This window comes from Salmo trutta, chromosome 22, assembly GCF_901001165.1.
Source record: "Salmo trutta chromosome 22, fSalTru1.1, whole genome shotgun sequence".
Classification (NCBI taxonomy): Eukaryota; Metazoa; Chordata; class Actinopteri; order Salmoniformes; family Salmonidae; genus Salmo; species Salmo trutta.
The window spans coordinates 21,864,718-21,880,754 of NC_042978.1; the positions used below are offsets into that span (position 1 = coordinate 21,864,718).

General features: G+C 40.6%; 1 protein-coding gene across 2 annotated transcripts; it reads left to right on the top strand.

Moving 5' to 3' along the window:
* Positions 1-5,644: 5,644 nt before the first annotated feature.
* On the top strand, positions 5,645-15,617 carry depdc1a (DEP domain containing 1a). Of its 2 annotated transcripts, XM_029707213.1 has the most exons (12): positions 5,645-5,804; positions 7,872-8,137; positions 9,688-9,832; positions 9,924-10,042; positions 10,605-10,735; positions 10,834-10,881; positions 11,025-11,162; positions 11,744-12,751; positions 13,246-13,418; positions 13,512-13,688; positions 14,078-14,266; positions 14,487-15,617. In XM_029707213.1, the coding sequence occupies exons 1-12, from the start codon at positions 5,754-5,756 to the stop codon at positions 14,628-14,630; spliced, it is 2,589 nt and encodes an 862-aa protein (XP_029563073.1). In that variant the 5' UTR covers positions 5,645-5,753; the 3' UTR covers positions 14,631-15,617. The 2 variants fall into 2 exon arrangements, with proteins under 2 accessions (XP_029563073.1, XP_029563074.1); XM_029707214.1 differs by lacking the exon at positions 11,744-12,751 and having other exon boundaries at positions 5,646-5,804.
* Positions 15,618-16,037: the final 420 nt, after the last annotated feature.

The window sequence follows — 16,037 nt, forward strand, 5'->3', positions numbered from 1 at the left end:
ATTTTTTTATCACCTCAAGGAGTTGGGAGAAAATATATTTTCATTATATCTATCGAGGCCTTTAGCCTGTGTACCTACAACAGTAGTCTAACTGTTTGTGTAATTACACATTTAAAGATATTATGCATATGATTTACACAAAACAATATAATCAATGATGTGAGTTTATTACAGTCCGAAATGTGCACATAATCTGTAATTACACTGTACTTACATGGGTATTATTACATTGTTAATATAGTATTGTCAAGAATACACTGAATAAAGATAGGCTATTCCAGACCCAACCCAGGTATCCCCATGTGACAGACCAACAGTACAGCACCCTGCCACATAAGTCTAATGAAACATAAATGTTCACATAGTGACATACTATAAAATAACACAACCTCATTTCATAATCTACAAGCATGGGATCAGTAGGCCTGGAAGAATCTCATCGAAGAACAAAGACTAGACCTATGTCACATGAAGGAACTGATAAAACTATTTATTCAGAGAATTCCATCAAGAATGTAGCCTTCAAAAATCTATAAAGACATTTCTTCTGAATAGAATTGTATGTCCCTTGTGAAAAATGCCATCATAATCACTCCCCTCCAAATCGTCCCTCTCCTATGTAATAATCGAAAGGCCCATATCTATGCTGTGAATATGAAGTGGAGGGTGATTGGTAGGAGGTTATCTGACTTCGGAGGTTTACTGTTTTATTTTACAGTTGCTTAGCAACAGACTGATATGTGGAAAGTGGAGAAGGGATGTGATAAAAACTGTTAACAGCTGATGGTCTTTAGTCCTTGACTCCAAGCTGGTTTGAAATGTTTCTATGAACTCAGATTTTTGAATATTTCAAGAACCTCTGAAAATGAATTGTTGTTACTTATATACCAAATAATTGATGGTTACTAACTTACTTTTCAATGTTGCACCTTTAGAAGAGAGATGCATGCATGGTGTACTCATTAGATACATGCTATTCAATCAAAGTCAAAACATTAACCACTGTATCATATACTTGTGTATTACACACCCCTCCTCACTCACCGCAGCCAAAGACATAGTAAAGCTTTCATTCCAACATAATTTGAGGGCCACACTTGTAGTTTATATGAGACCATAATAATCCACTGCTGGCCAAGAGCTATTGCACAGTGATCCTCATTGAAATGATTTGTAACACATCCTCATGCTATGTCTCCTCTGCCTTTACATCACCTTCACTTAGGTCCATGTATGACATATACCTCTCTTACTGCAATAGACGTTACTCTGCAGATCTAGATCACTGCTAAAGAGGGTCTGGTGGTAGCTTGTTGGGGATGGTTGCAGTGAGTAATATATGCAAAACATATTAGCTGCAGAGCATGGCAAGAGTACAAACATATCTGGGTCAAGCATGGAGTATGAAACTAAAGCATCAATGCATCCTACAGGCTGTACATTATTCATACAAGATAATGGGCTTAGTACGTCTGCATCTTGGACAATGTGACTAGTGTACAGCAGAAGTTTTACATGTAAGGGATTACAAAAAACAATATCTGTAATCTGTTATGTTACCAGAAAAAATATTGTAATCAGATTACAGATACTTTTGAAAAACTAGATGATTACTTCGAGGATTACTTTTAAATTCAGAAAGGATATTTGTGGAAACAAATCTTTGACACTTCTCTATTTTCTCAATGACATTCAAATCAGCATTGAAAAAAGGAACAAGTTTAAGTTTGTTCCACCTGAGCATGTCTGACCCCAAGTCAGAGACCACTATCATGACACACCAAATGTGTTTGATGGATCGTGGGAAAAGAGCAGGAATAGGCTTTTGTAGGCTACAGTCCAAGCTATGTCTTCCAATGGTGCGACTGCTGTCGGTATCCAAAGATTATCCAACTTGAATAAAAGCTTGGAGGTAAGGATGACAGCAGTAGTGTAGTCTACAGCGATACGGATATCACTTATTATTGATATCTACATAGCGCATTGATGTGAATCACATTTTACCTGAAATGCACAAGGTCCTCTACACCGACAATTAATCCACAGATAAAAGGGTAAACCGAGTTTGTTTCTAGTAATCTCTCCTCCTTCAGGCTTCTTCTTCTTTGGACTTTATATGGCGGTTGGCAACCAACTTTAAGAGGCATTACCACTACCAACTGCATTGGAGTGTGGACCTCAGTTCATCTTTCAATCAACCACGTGGGTAAATTATCCTAAAAACCAATGAGGAGATGGGAGAGGCGGGACTTGCAGCGCATCAAGCATCACAAATAGAACCATGTTCTATTTTAGTGCCTGGCTACGCAGATGCTCATTGACACACGCGAGCAGTCTAGGTACAATAATTGAATAACATGTATGTGTACATTTATTTTCCAACACTCGCGCATGTGATGCGAGCTGTGTGGTCAGCATGTTACGAATTGTGGTTGCTGTGGATGGCTGTTCACAAATCTAAATATGAATTTGAACCCAATAATGGTTGAATTCAAGAAGTTTAAGCTGCCTATAAATCATTGATTTTTAAACCAGTGGACAGCTAGTGAAAAATGTGCTCTTGCAACAGCTGCATAGTGTGGATCCCAGCCTATGGAATAAAAATGGGGCTTTTATTGCTCAATCTAATTCCTGCTGATAAATAAAATCCATAGGCCTAATGGACACATGCTCAAACTCACACACTTTTGATAGACTTAAAGGGGCAATCTGTAGTTGCGACATCCATTTTGGACTTACAAATTATATATATTAATGTAAAGATATAATTTAATCGTATTACTATATGTAGTAGAAAACGATGGGTTAGGAGAAGCCTACAAAACCAACCCATAAAGTAAAATGTAACATCCATGTATGGCCAGCTATGTAAACTTTAACATTGATTTATCCTGCAATAGACGTTGTTCAATTGGTAACATACATTTTTGTCTTCCTCTAATGCCTCTTAATGGGAAAGTAATATAAAAGTAACTGAATGTAATCAGATTACGTTATTTAATTTGGGTAAATCCCAAAGTTACATTACTGATTACAATTCTGGACAGGTAAATAGTAACTGTAACTGATTACATTTAGAAAGTAACCTCTCCAACCCAACAAGTTGTGCAAGTCTTCAAAGTTTTGAGATTTGAGGTGCATGTGTAAAAGACACAGGAACTAGTTTAGTGTTTTTGTTTTCCTATTACTGTTGGACAATGCAACACCCGTCCATTCATTTTCAATATTTTCTTACAATCAGTCCTGACATTAGCAAATCTAAAGCACTACCCTAAACCTTTTTATAATGTGTATCTAACCTCCCTCCTTTTACTTTTCATCTTTTGTGTCACAGCAATGCCTAACTGGATAATACACTGCAGGAGGTGTTAAGAGGCTACTGACAAACTGACAAACTGAAATGGTACACCCACACAGACAGTGTGGTGAAGAAGGCGAAACAGAGCCTCTTCAACCTCAGGAGGCTGAAGAAATTTGTCTTGGCACCTAAAACCATCACATATTTTTACAGACACCCAATTGAGATCAGCCTGTCGGGCTATATCACCGCCTGATATGGCAACTGCACTGCCCGTAACCGCAGGGCTCTCCAGAGGGCGGTGCGGTCTGCCCAACGCCTCACCGGAGGCAAACAACCTGCCCTCCAGGACACCTACTGCACCCGATGTCACAGGAAGGCAAAAAAAAAGTTAATCAATGACAACAACCACCCAAGCCACTGCCTTTTCACCCCGCTATCATCCAGAAGGCGAGGTCAGTACACGTGCATCAAAGCTGGGACTGAGAGACTAAAAAACAGCTTCTATCTCAAGGCCATCAGACTGAAAAATAGCCATCAGTAGCACATTAGAGGCTACTGCCCTATATACATAGACTTTAAATCACTGGTCACTTTAATAATGGAACACAAGTCACTTTAATAATGTTTACATATTTTGCATTACTCATCTCATATGTACATACTGTATTCTATTCTACTGTATCTACGTCTATGCCGCTCTGACATTGCTCGTCAAAATACTCATATATTCTTAATTCCATTCCTTTACTTTAGATTTGTGTGTATTGTTGTGAAATTGTTAGATATTACTTGTTAGATATTACTGCACTGTCAGAGCTAGAAACACAAGCATTTCGCTACACCCGCAATAACATCTGCTAAACACGTGTATGTGAACAATAAACTTGTATTTGATTTGAAAACCATTTCCATTTAATATCACTGTTTCCTCTGTGCTAGATGTATTTAAAAAAAACAGTATATGAATTGGTTTATTCGTCATTAGAACATTGTAGAAGCAAAGTTCAGAAACCTTCTCAAAGAAACAAAAGGAGAGGCCCTTATTAGATGATTTACAGGCAGTGTTGCAATCCAGCTGTGTCCCACTGTAATTCAACTCACCCAGGCCTTTTATTATACAAAGTAGAGCCACTTGCTGTTTTCCCACCCAAGTGTCAAACTCACCCTCCTCACCATGAGCCATCATCATATTGTTTTTTGAAGGTTTTACAAAGATCTATGCTATGAGAAACCATTATCAAAATACCCAAATTACACATTGTTATCCTGATATTACACAGGGGGAAGGAGATTCTATGGTTTTATACACGTGATTACAGTTGTTATTTCCACACGACAGTTCCCTGCTGTGTTACTACCTTTCCCATGTCCTGAGGAAAGGTACATCAATATTTAAGTATAGCTGAATATGATTAGACTCCAGGTTTAAGTTATGGAATAATATTAATTTTGGTGAATAAGGGAGGACTTGTCTACGGGAACCAGCATCTACTACTCTGTAGAGAAGGTTCATCCTGCGGATGGATTAATGGGATGAATGAGTGTGTGGAACAATGGGCCTGGGGCAGGCAGTAACCCTGGACAGTGGAGGCCCTTGGTGATGAGATGATAGTATTAGAGCTTCCTGTCCTGCAGAGCTCAGCAGGAGGGACTGTGTGTACTGAAGCTGCCTCCTCCTCCTCTGAAGATCTGAGCAGAAACCACACTAGTTTGCTTCCTTCTGTCAGCTTCCCAAAAATACCTAATTTTCGTCCCTCTTTCAATACTGGAGTTTTCATTTTCATTTCAATATTTAGGACCATTTGCACAATTTAGCCAGCAGCGTTTAATGAACAGCTTTGTTGTAGACAGTTTAGAAAACTAAAAACTCAGTCACAAAGTTTGATGCCAATCACATCAAAGAACAGTACCTGCCTGTTCATGAATGGTTACTTTACGTCTCATGAATGGCTATAATCCCTGTTTTATATATGTTCATGTTTACAGTATCGGCTCACTGTATTTATAGTTAAATGTTGTTAAGTAAACTAAACAAACTGTATTAACGAATTTTTGTTTTGTAGGCTACTGTACTGCTCTGTTTGTTGTGGGGTCATACTGCATGCACCAGGTGGCAGTCTACATTCAATGTTTCTCAGAATTCACTGCTACATGATATCATTTTGACAATCTCTGATAAAAATTACATACATTGTTGCCTGTGTTTGCGTAATCATTCATGCGTCTCGCCAAAGGTCTCGCCTATTTGTTTTGATCTCACAGTACTCTTTTGTGTCGTTTGTCCACCAGCCTTATGAATAGTCACATGACAAAGATGTTGTCCAATCAGCTGCCTCCAGAAGAAATCTCGTAATTTTAAACAGTGTGGAATGCCACTGGTCTCTGCGTCGACAATGTGGCACCGATAACCAACAAACATTTGGGTTGTTTGCACGTTGATTCTAGCGTCAATATGATGAGTTCTCATATTGTCACTCCTGGGCCTTACAGGGCGACAAAACTGGTAAGCTTTTCTTGTACACTTTTTCTTGTTACGTTAGCTAGCTAACGTTAAACCGTTAACTAGTGTTACGATGCTAGCTATGCTGCAACTTGGGCAAACGAGCTAACTAGTTATGCTGTCAATTGGGCAACCTAGTTACCTATGCTGCAATTTGGGCAAATAGGCTGGCTAGTTAGTTAACGTTAGTATGTTGCAACTTTGGTTAGTTAGTTAGTTGGCTGGATGACTGACTGGCTAACGTTAGCTATGCTGCAAGCTGGCTAGAACTGTGCAGATCACTCACAATGTAAAGCTGTCTGTTATCGGTGTTGTTTTTTCCAGAATCGGACAGCCCTACAGATTTCAGGCCAGCAATATGTTACTGAGGATTAGCTAGTTAGTGACAAATCCCTGATCGTTTTCCTATTCTCATTTGAAGTCAGGATGATATTACATCAGCGATTAGCAGTTGAAACACTCCCCGCCCCTGTTTCAGTAGAAAGATGAGGGATGGTGCTGGAGAATTGTAACCACTCTCAAATTAATAGACGAACTATGGTAGCCCTTGATCACCACTCTCAGTTCCATTACACATAACGTTAAGAGTCATTGGATGAAGGTGTCCTTCTGTATGGGGGATATTTGAGCGCTGGGGCTCTTAACAATCAGAACATTATCACGCGGTATGGTTTTGGAAGCAAGGACCGTAACTTTCATTTCAGCGATAAATCATGAAAATAAAAGTTGTTCCCACATGGACATATGTAAATGTTGCAGCACTTGTGGAAGACGAGGCGACCACCTGTGTGTAAGCGTAATTCTGGAAATATAGCAGAACGGTAGTTTTGTTGGATGGAGTCACCCATAGCTGTATGGATGTGTGCAAAACTGCTACAGTAAGTGCATCTGTTTTATTTGAATGATTATTTCTTTCTGCTGAAAGATAAGGGCCATATGTTTCGAAATCCAATATCTCAAGCGATGATTATTTGACGTTTCTAAACGTTCACAGCCTAGAGTTGGAGAGCAATGGCTGCAAAGACTGACTGACTATCCATTATATCAAACTGATCGTTTAACCATGTTTTTAGGCTATATAGTGTTACATTTATAGTGCTATGAAGTGTTAGTGATTATGTTTACAAACACTGGAGTAAAACTAGTCCGGCTGTGATACAGTTCATTGGTGTGTATATACATTCTGAAAACATTTGTGTGCAAAATCGTGTAAATGTTCATTACAAGTAAGAATGTTGAATTCAATTAAATTTTAACATACTTTTCAGGTTGTTTGTGGGGTTTGTACTTCAGTGGCTCGAAATTTGAGACAAAATATACTTTTTAGAGGTGGTATGTATATGGTTTGGTTTGGCACCAAGGTAAAGTCAGTTTCACATAGGCTATTTATTTACATTTTAGTCATTTAGCAGACGCTCTTATTCAGAGCGACTTACAGTAGTGAATGCATACATTTCATTTCATGCATTTAAAAAAAAAAAAATAATAATTGTACTGGCCCCCCGTGGGAATCGAACCCACAACCCTGGCGTTGCACACATACCATGCTCTACCAACTGAGCCACAGGGAAGACGGTTTTTGCTCGTCAGTAGCTATTGAACCAAGCATGCCATGACAATAAAAATGGTATATTCTGAATCGGGAGGGTGGAGAACAATCCACACACTTTTTTTTTTATATATTGAAATCTGAATACAAAATTGGACAAACCTCACAGACATCCGGTAGAGTAAGTGCAAATGTAATTTTATTCAACATTCTGGCTTGTAAGGAACGTTTACACGATTTTGCACAAATTTATGTATTACAGCCTGGTTAATCAACTACAATAAAACAAGCTTATATTTTGGGTTCTGATGGGGTTTGACAGTTAAACAAAGCTCATGAGGTATCTGTTATATTCTTCAAGAATCAATGGGTACATAATTAATTCACACAAGTCCAAAAATGTATGTAGCACCTGCAGATTGCACCTTTTAACAATATGTAATGTTACAGATAACTAGCTCATCTTTTGAAAGTACTGTGTGTGTGTGTATATAGCTAGCTAAAACAATTTTAATTTGCAGTGGAATGAAGTCACAAAGCTATTCCGAGCAGGGATGCCTCTGCGGAAACATCGACAACACTTCAGAGTGTATGGGAACTGTTTTACTGCCATAGCCGCTGTCGACTGGCTACACGAACTGCTCAGGAACAATAGTAACTTTGGACCAGATGTCACCAGACAACAGACTATCCAGCTGCTGAAGAAGTTCCTCAAAAATCATGTGATCGAGGATGTGAAGGGCAGATGGGGTTCAGAAGATTTGGAAGACAACAGCCATCTCTACAGGTAGCGTAAATCCTAGATGGTGGATAAATAGTTCAATCAGGCTGTTTTACCACTGATTTTTTTTAGACCATAGCCAGCATATAAGTGGGTGTTCCCTCTCTCGTGTGAACATACTTTCCCGCATGAGCTCACAGTTCCTCCATAATCTTTCACATTCTCACTCGAGGGGGGGACAGCTGGATTTGGTCTACTTATAGATACACGGCAAGGCGTGGCTTAAGGTGACCACGCCCCTGCGTAGGTTACTCCCATGTAATTAGCCTAACTTTGGCATCATCCTAAGCAAATTAACACTTTTTTTTTTCTTCAATGTTTTCAGCCTTGTCGTTATTAACATACTTGGCTGTCACAACAAATGATTTGCATGATACTTATTCTGCAACTCTAATTTGTTACCCGACCTGCTAACACTTACAGAAAAGATGTCACATTATACTTATGTCTGTTTGTTAACCCCTAGCTTATTCGCCGGTTGGTTAGCTATCTGGCTAGCGAGATAAGTTAGTCTCGATCTAATTCGCTAGTCGTGTAACTACTTCCACTTTTTGCCTACCCTTGAACAGTGTAGTTATTTGAAAGAGTTGCTTCTTGTTGGCTTGACTATATGTCCTTTCAACTTGCCAGAGTCCAGCTGGGCATACAACCTTACCAAATGGCCCTAACAAAAGTATCCTATATGGCCATGTTTACACTGGTGGAATCTCCAGGCTCGCATAAATATTAAAATACAGAAGAATATTACAGCTGTTATTTGGACAGATACAGCTCACTAGTCCATACTACAAGCTAACTAGCAAGCTTTATGCAAAGCGATTTACCGGTGATTAAGTGCTTGAACACACAAATGTACCGAGTAACCGGAGCCCACAGCTTTCCATCATCAATAGCCTGAAACCATAAGGTTTGTCTAACCTGGTCCTTGGGCAGTTGATTAAAAACTTTAATTAGATGGTCTTTTCTCCATTCAAACAAAATGGTACACAACAGCTTTTCAGCATCTTAAAAGCAGGGCTAGCTAGCTAATTGAAGAAAGTCTGTTGGAATTGGCTCTTTGGCTGATAATCGTGACATACATTCCATGCAACAGTCTCTGTTCATGCTAACATTTTTACGTCTAGAATGAAAGTGTTTTTAGGAATGATGTAGTTTGTTGATTAAGACGGCATGGAAGTATGTTAGATGACCAACCAAGAATTTCCAGAATTTTTATAGAATGATACAGAAAAAGAATAGACATTGTCGGCTTATGCGTAAAGTAGGCAATTTAACATGGGAGTACCCTACGGCTTACTCGGGGGTCTGGTCACGTTAAGCCATGGCGTGTGTGTATTGTCCCTGCCCACCATAAATTGAGCCAGGGAGATGTCTCTTTTCTCTACAATCTCTGGGGCACCCCCTCCGCGGGGTGGGGGCAAAAAGCAGACCAGTGCGATCCCACCCCGAAAGAATGAGGGAGTGGGATGTCTCGCTCTCTCTACCATCTCTGGCCTAAGTAATCTTTTTGGGTGTTTCATTGAAATAATTGTATTATTTCACCTTTGCTGTCCTAGGTTTGCTTCAACATCTCCTTTGAAACCAATTCCCCATCGCCCACCTGTGTCAGGGCCTGCATCAGTAAGGAAGAGTTTCTCAATGAAAGAAAAGGAAGGCTTCTTCAAATGTAGGACTTCCAAGAAACCTAACAAGGAGACTACAGTAAGTATTGTTGATATTTGAGAAAATGTTCCTCTATTGTGCCCCCGGTATGATTTGCCCACATAATTGACTGAGAAATTGTTTCTCACAGGAAAATGTGGATCCATCAAAACAAGATATGGAGACTGAGCCTGTGATTGAAGTGGTCCAGGCCAGAGCACTAACAGAGGAAGATATTCAGGATGTTTGGAGAGGCATCACTCTCACACAGTAAGATTCACTCTTCATTTATTTTAAATCCTTCTTAAACATTTTAAATCAAGTCAAATGTATTTATATAGCCCTTCTTACATCAGCTGATATCTCAAAGTGCTGTACAGAAACCCAGCCTAAAACCCCAAACAGCAAGCAATGCAGGTGTAGAAGCACGGTGGCTAGGAAAAACTCCCTAGAAAGGCCAAAACCTAGGAAGAAACCTAGAGAGGAACCAGGCTATGAGGGGTGGCCAGTCCTCTTCTGGCTGTGCCGGGTGGAGATTATAACAGCACATGGCCTAGATGTTCAAATGTTCATAAATGACCAGCATGGTCAAATAATAATAATCACAGTAGTTGTCGAGGGTGCAACAAGTCAGTAACACAAGAGTAAGTGTCAGTTGGCTTTTTCATAGCCGATCTTTGAGAGTATCTCTACCGCTCCTGCTGTCTCTGGAGTTGAAAACAGCAGGTCTGGGACAGGTAGCACGTCCGGTGAATAGGTCAGGGTTCCAGGTCTGGGACAGGTAGCATTTTAATGAGTAGATCCTTATTCCATTGCCTCTTTATTCTTTCAGCCTTCAGAAAACATTGGGATTGACTGCGCTTGAGGATGTTTTGGATCCAAGACACATCAATTCTCAAAACATTGTGTACAACATGACCAATGTGAACAAGCATGGGGTTGTTACACTTGAGGACAAGACTGGTATAGCCTATTCTTTCTCTGATTTATATCTGCAATGTGTGTACACAATGTACGCAAAATGTAAGATGCATGGTCATTTATTAGCCTTTTCTCCACAGATGACCTCCCACACTGGGTCTTGTCTGCAATGAAATGTCTTGCAAACTGTAAGTAAGATCTTACTCAACTGTTTTGGTGGCATATTGTATTGAGAAATAGATTTCACCTCACACAAAACAAGACTAGGCTCTCAATATGAGAGCTATGTTTTCAGACCAACATCTAAAAAATGTCACTGAACCCGTTCTAGGGCCGAAGTATGATTCCAACCAGCCATCCTATCCTGGGTTTGAGAGGGATGTGTTTAAAACAGTCTCTGACTACTTCTACAGCCTCCCTCAGCCACTTCTTACATTTGAGTACTATGAGTTGTTTGTCAACGTCTTGGGTATGTATGCATTTTGCAAGCTTTAAAATTGAATGCAGTGTTAGAGGTGAAATGGTTTGAGAAACTTAATTTTATGGGTTTCCCTGTTCCTCTCTAACCTAAAGTGTTACTAAAACCTGGATTGAATTAACCTATAATGTAATTTTTCAATCTTTTGCAACTAAGCTATCAACATGTGCAGTCATTTGTAAGTTAAAGTAGAGGACAAATCTCAGGTGTGGTTATTAAATTCAGGCAAATGCTCTAAAGTTTACTGGACTAGTATTCATCATTCTATATGAATTTTCCATTTTTTTATACGAGCTCTATTGGATAAGATTTAGTTTGTCTTGTATCCACTCTGCAACTGAACAGTAAGATTGACCAGATCCAATACAAGCAGCATGAAACTGCAACTGGTTTGTGTTATTTCCCTCCTAACAGAGGATGTGACTCGACTGCTCTGTGGCTGTGACATTTGTTATAACTAACTCATGTGTGTCCAATTAGCTATTCCCTTTCCCCACAATGTGCCAACTCCCTTGTTTATGTCCTGCCGGCTTCACAAGTGTTGTTTTTGTTTTTGTCTGGTCTCTTGCTAGTTTTATGTGGCTACATTGTGGCTCCTAAAACTCAAAGAGGAAAGCGAAAAAACCAAGAGGAGCCCAGCTACCCCCAGTCTGCAAAAAACCCTCACATGAACGGTGCTGTTAACCTGTTCAAATCAACGGAATGTCTGCTGTTGAGCTTAATTCGGAAAGAGGCTTTTGAAGAGGGCGACTCACCAATGAGAGAGGTGTTCAGCTCAAAGGCCCAGTCCACGTTTGCAGCTCTGAAGACGGGCTGTGCTGGGAGGGTGCCCCAGATGGGTCTGACAGGCCGAAGGGCCAGTTATGGGGACGTCCTGGGAGGCAGCTCTCCGAGTCTTGTACGGTCAGAGAGCAGTGGGGCCTCATCAGTTAGGCTCAGAAGACCCAGTAGTTGCTCCCTGGAGAGAATCCTGGATGAATCAGCTGAGTCTGACTCATGCTCCCAACACAAGTTGTTCCAGTCTACAGGGAGTCTGGTGTCCTGCAAAAGTAACAGTGGCAGCAAGTACAGCACCCCACCTCAGAATAAAACTGACTCTCTGTCTGTTTTAGACAGCTACCCTTACTCTGAACCCCAAGTCTTTGTCACCATGGCAACTCCCAGTTGCAACACCAGTTCAGGTGTGATGACTGTAGAGGGTAGCACTCACAGCTCCAAAAGCGAGGGTGCCAGAAGCAGCATCTCACTACCAATGGACAACCTCTCAGTCAGTCAGAAGCCCAAGCGCCCTAGGAGCATTGGTACCTGTTTGGATATAGCTGAGCACAGAGGGATGTCTGCCAGCTGTTTCAGTATTAACGCCCCTGTAGCAGAGATCACCGTGAAGCCAGACTCCTCCTCCACTGTTGGCCTGAGGGGTCCCAGTCTGCTCAACCTGAGGGCCAGCAGCATGGACCTGCGAGACCTCAGAGCTGGGCCTTCTGTTAGCAGGCGCTGTCAGAGCTCTCTGGACCTGTCCAGGCCAACCCTTGCTCTGCCCTCTGTGTTCACTTATGCACGCCGTCTGAGTTCCGAGCAAAGTAAGCCTACATCTGCATGCTTGTGTTTGTGCTTTTGCATGTCTTAACACCTGGCCTAACATTGCTCATTGGGCTTGCACTAATATGGAGTGAGACTCTAATTGTCCTTTAAGAGAAGGTTATCACTGCAAGCATTTCAATTGTAATCATCTGGATACTTTCCAGAACTTCAAACTGCCCTGTTTAAAGTATTATGCCTATACAATTACATTTAATGATGACGTTACATTTAATAACTTGTACACATAGTTAATGCAGTTCTTGCTTTAGAGAAGCAAGGGCTTTTTAGCATTGAGAAATAACATGGATTTAATCTTCCAGGTGAAATCACACAGATGCTTAATCCGCTTCAATGCATTTCATTAGCCTCAAGTCCTAGTGGTGTGTGTGTGTGTGTGTGTGTGTATGCATGCATCGTTTTGATCTGATGCATATCAAGGGTTGAATACATGCCATTCCAGTGTACAGTAGTGTGATTGTGTATATGTGTGAAGGTCTCCTCCAGCCTCAGTTGGAGCGGGTGGCCATTGAGGCTCTGCAGCTCTGCACCCTGTTGCTGCCCCCTGCCAGCCGGAGGAAGCTCCAGCTGCTGATGAGAATGATCTCCCGGATGAGTCAGAATGTGGACATGCCTCGGCTCCATGACGCCATAGGAACACGCACATTGGTGAGGGCTGAGAGAAACGCAGGTTTTACAATTCTGTGTGATGATTTGAACATATCCTCATAACTTCATTATTCAATCCCATTGTGTTTCCAGATGGTGCATACGTTCTCTCGCTGTGTGCTGGGCTGTGAGGAAGAGGTGGACCTGGATGAGCTTCTGGCCACCAGACTGGTCTCCTTCCTCATGGATCACCACCAGGAGATTCTCCAGGTGCCAGTCTATCTGCAGAACGCAGTCCGAGACCACCTGGCATACCTCAGAAAAGTACAGGTATAATACTGTCACTCTTATAAGGTATCTATTACATACCGTAGTTGGTTACGTGAGTTGTAATGAAATATAATTTTCATTGATTTTTAAAGGTAGACGCAACAAAATGACGTTGCCACGAGCAACACTAGCTATTGTGATGAGCAAGATGCAAGACTTCCCGGTCACATACAGTATCTGCGCATGTGCAAGGGGTTCCCTTCACGTTGTTTTCAATGTGGTAGCTACGGGACCAAAACAGCAGAGAAATTTAGCCTCGCGCTTCAGTGCTCTTAGTTGTGGAAATTGACCCACTATTCTATTTACTTTGTGCATCTACGTCATATCGCTGAGTTTACCTTTAAAGAAAGTAGACCGCGGCGTGTTGTGACTATCCTCTCCTCCTCTAGATAACCTACCCATGTAGTGGTGGTGTGGGGGCCCCCATGCCCATCTACTCCTTCTGCAGACAGATCAGTACCGAGGAGTTTGAGGAGCAGAAGCTGAGTGTGTCCCAGGCTGCCATCGCTGACCTGCTGGAGAGCCTGGTCAAAGACAAGAACATGTCTGTGAAGGACAAGAAGAAGAAGCTCAAGCAGGTAACATGTTAGACGGCATGTTGTGTGAACAGTTTCTTCATATTCTCTTATCTCACTACACAGTACGAAAATGTATGCACTCACTATTGTAAATCACTCAACACCGTCTGCTAAATGACTAGAATGTACAAATGTAATCTCACTGCACATTTGTGTACAATTTACCCCCCCCCCCCCCCCAAAGTGTTAATCTAAAGCTAATACATTTTTGTATCATCAGTTTCAGAGGCAGTATACAGACATTTACGCTCACCGATTTCCAACGACTGAGAGCGAGGCGCAGCTTTTTGAAGATAAACCAAAGATCAAACCTCCAATGCTGATAAGTATGAAGAAACCAAAAGCTTTTGGAATTAGAAACTGAAGGTACAATTGGGATGCAACTGTTTGTGTGGAAGATTTTTGTTGTTGCTTGAAACTAGACCTGGCAGCTAAATGTAGGAAGGTGGGAGGAAACTACTGTGGAGACCACCACAATTTAGACTGCAACTATGTAACATTTGTCTTTAGGGTTGAATTATGCATGTTTTATGTTAAGTCATGTTTTTGTGTATGTAATTTCTAAATACTGCAGTATGTATCTTTAGTGCACCAAATAATTTATTCGGCATTGATGATGACCTCGTATGGGAGTATAATAAGTGAGCCTGAAGAGGAACCTGTAAGCAAATGACTATTTGGGAGTCGATTCTGATAGATTTATTTTGAAGTTGATCCAGATTTATACGCTCCAATTGACATCGAAGTACGGAATTTAAATTTTCAAGCATTTGCGTTTTCGAGGGATTCATTTTATTGTTAAGTATGGTATTAGTCTACTTAATTTTTTTTTTTCATAGGGTTGTATGAAATGCTTATAATTTAACTTTGTTCATGTTTTTCTGTGTTTGTTTTGACACGTCACTTCTCTGTATTTTTATTCCATTAACATTCTCTCAAAGTTGAGCTCAAACTACTTTATTGTATATTTTTGGTGTGGGATTTTTTTAAATGTTCTTTCCTGGCAAGTTATGTTCAGCCATTTGGGATAAAGAAGTTTTGCACTATTTTCTGTCATTTTCAAATGAACGGTAGTTTAGACCAGTCAATACAATGGTTAATATGTATACTTAACAAATATGTATTTTTACTGCCATTTATGAAGTATTAAACCTACAAGGGAGACTTTTGGACTCATTTAGATGCATTTTCTCAATACCTCTTTATAGCTGTATACCTAACCTCAAAAGAAGAGCCATCAATGAAATATCAGTTTACCCTTTGACTTGTATTGTTATTTTCCCGCAAAACATCTGTTTACTATGCAACGTTCTTGAAAATAAAGTGTTCAACTGTAAAGCAAAATCCCCTTTACGAATTGTGCAAATGTACATGCCTTATTAGTGTTCTAGGATGGGGTTTATTTAATCATATTTGTTTACCTCTGTGTCCTTGTACTGTCTGGCACCAGAAGGGCGAGACAGTGTTAACTCTGACACAGAATTCCATGTATCTTTGCACTACACCTGGTGAATGAGGCAGAGCTCTGCTGTTAGAATTCTAAGTGCATTGCAACCGAAGATGATGAATTGCATGTCCCTCCGAGTCTGACCTTCATCCCTCTAGATCGGGATAAAGGAAGACCCCCGTTAATCATACATGTGCACAACAAACACCCTCTATGTGGGTGCCTACACAGATTATTGTAAAAAACTTGAGTTAAATTAATCTGGAATCCATCCAATTAGTTCTAAATACTGTGGGAACATCTTTCTCTGACATGTACAAAACA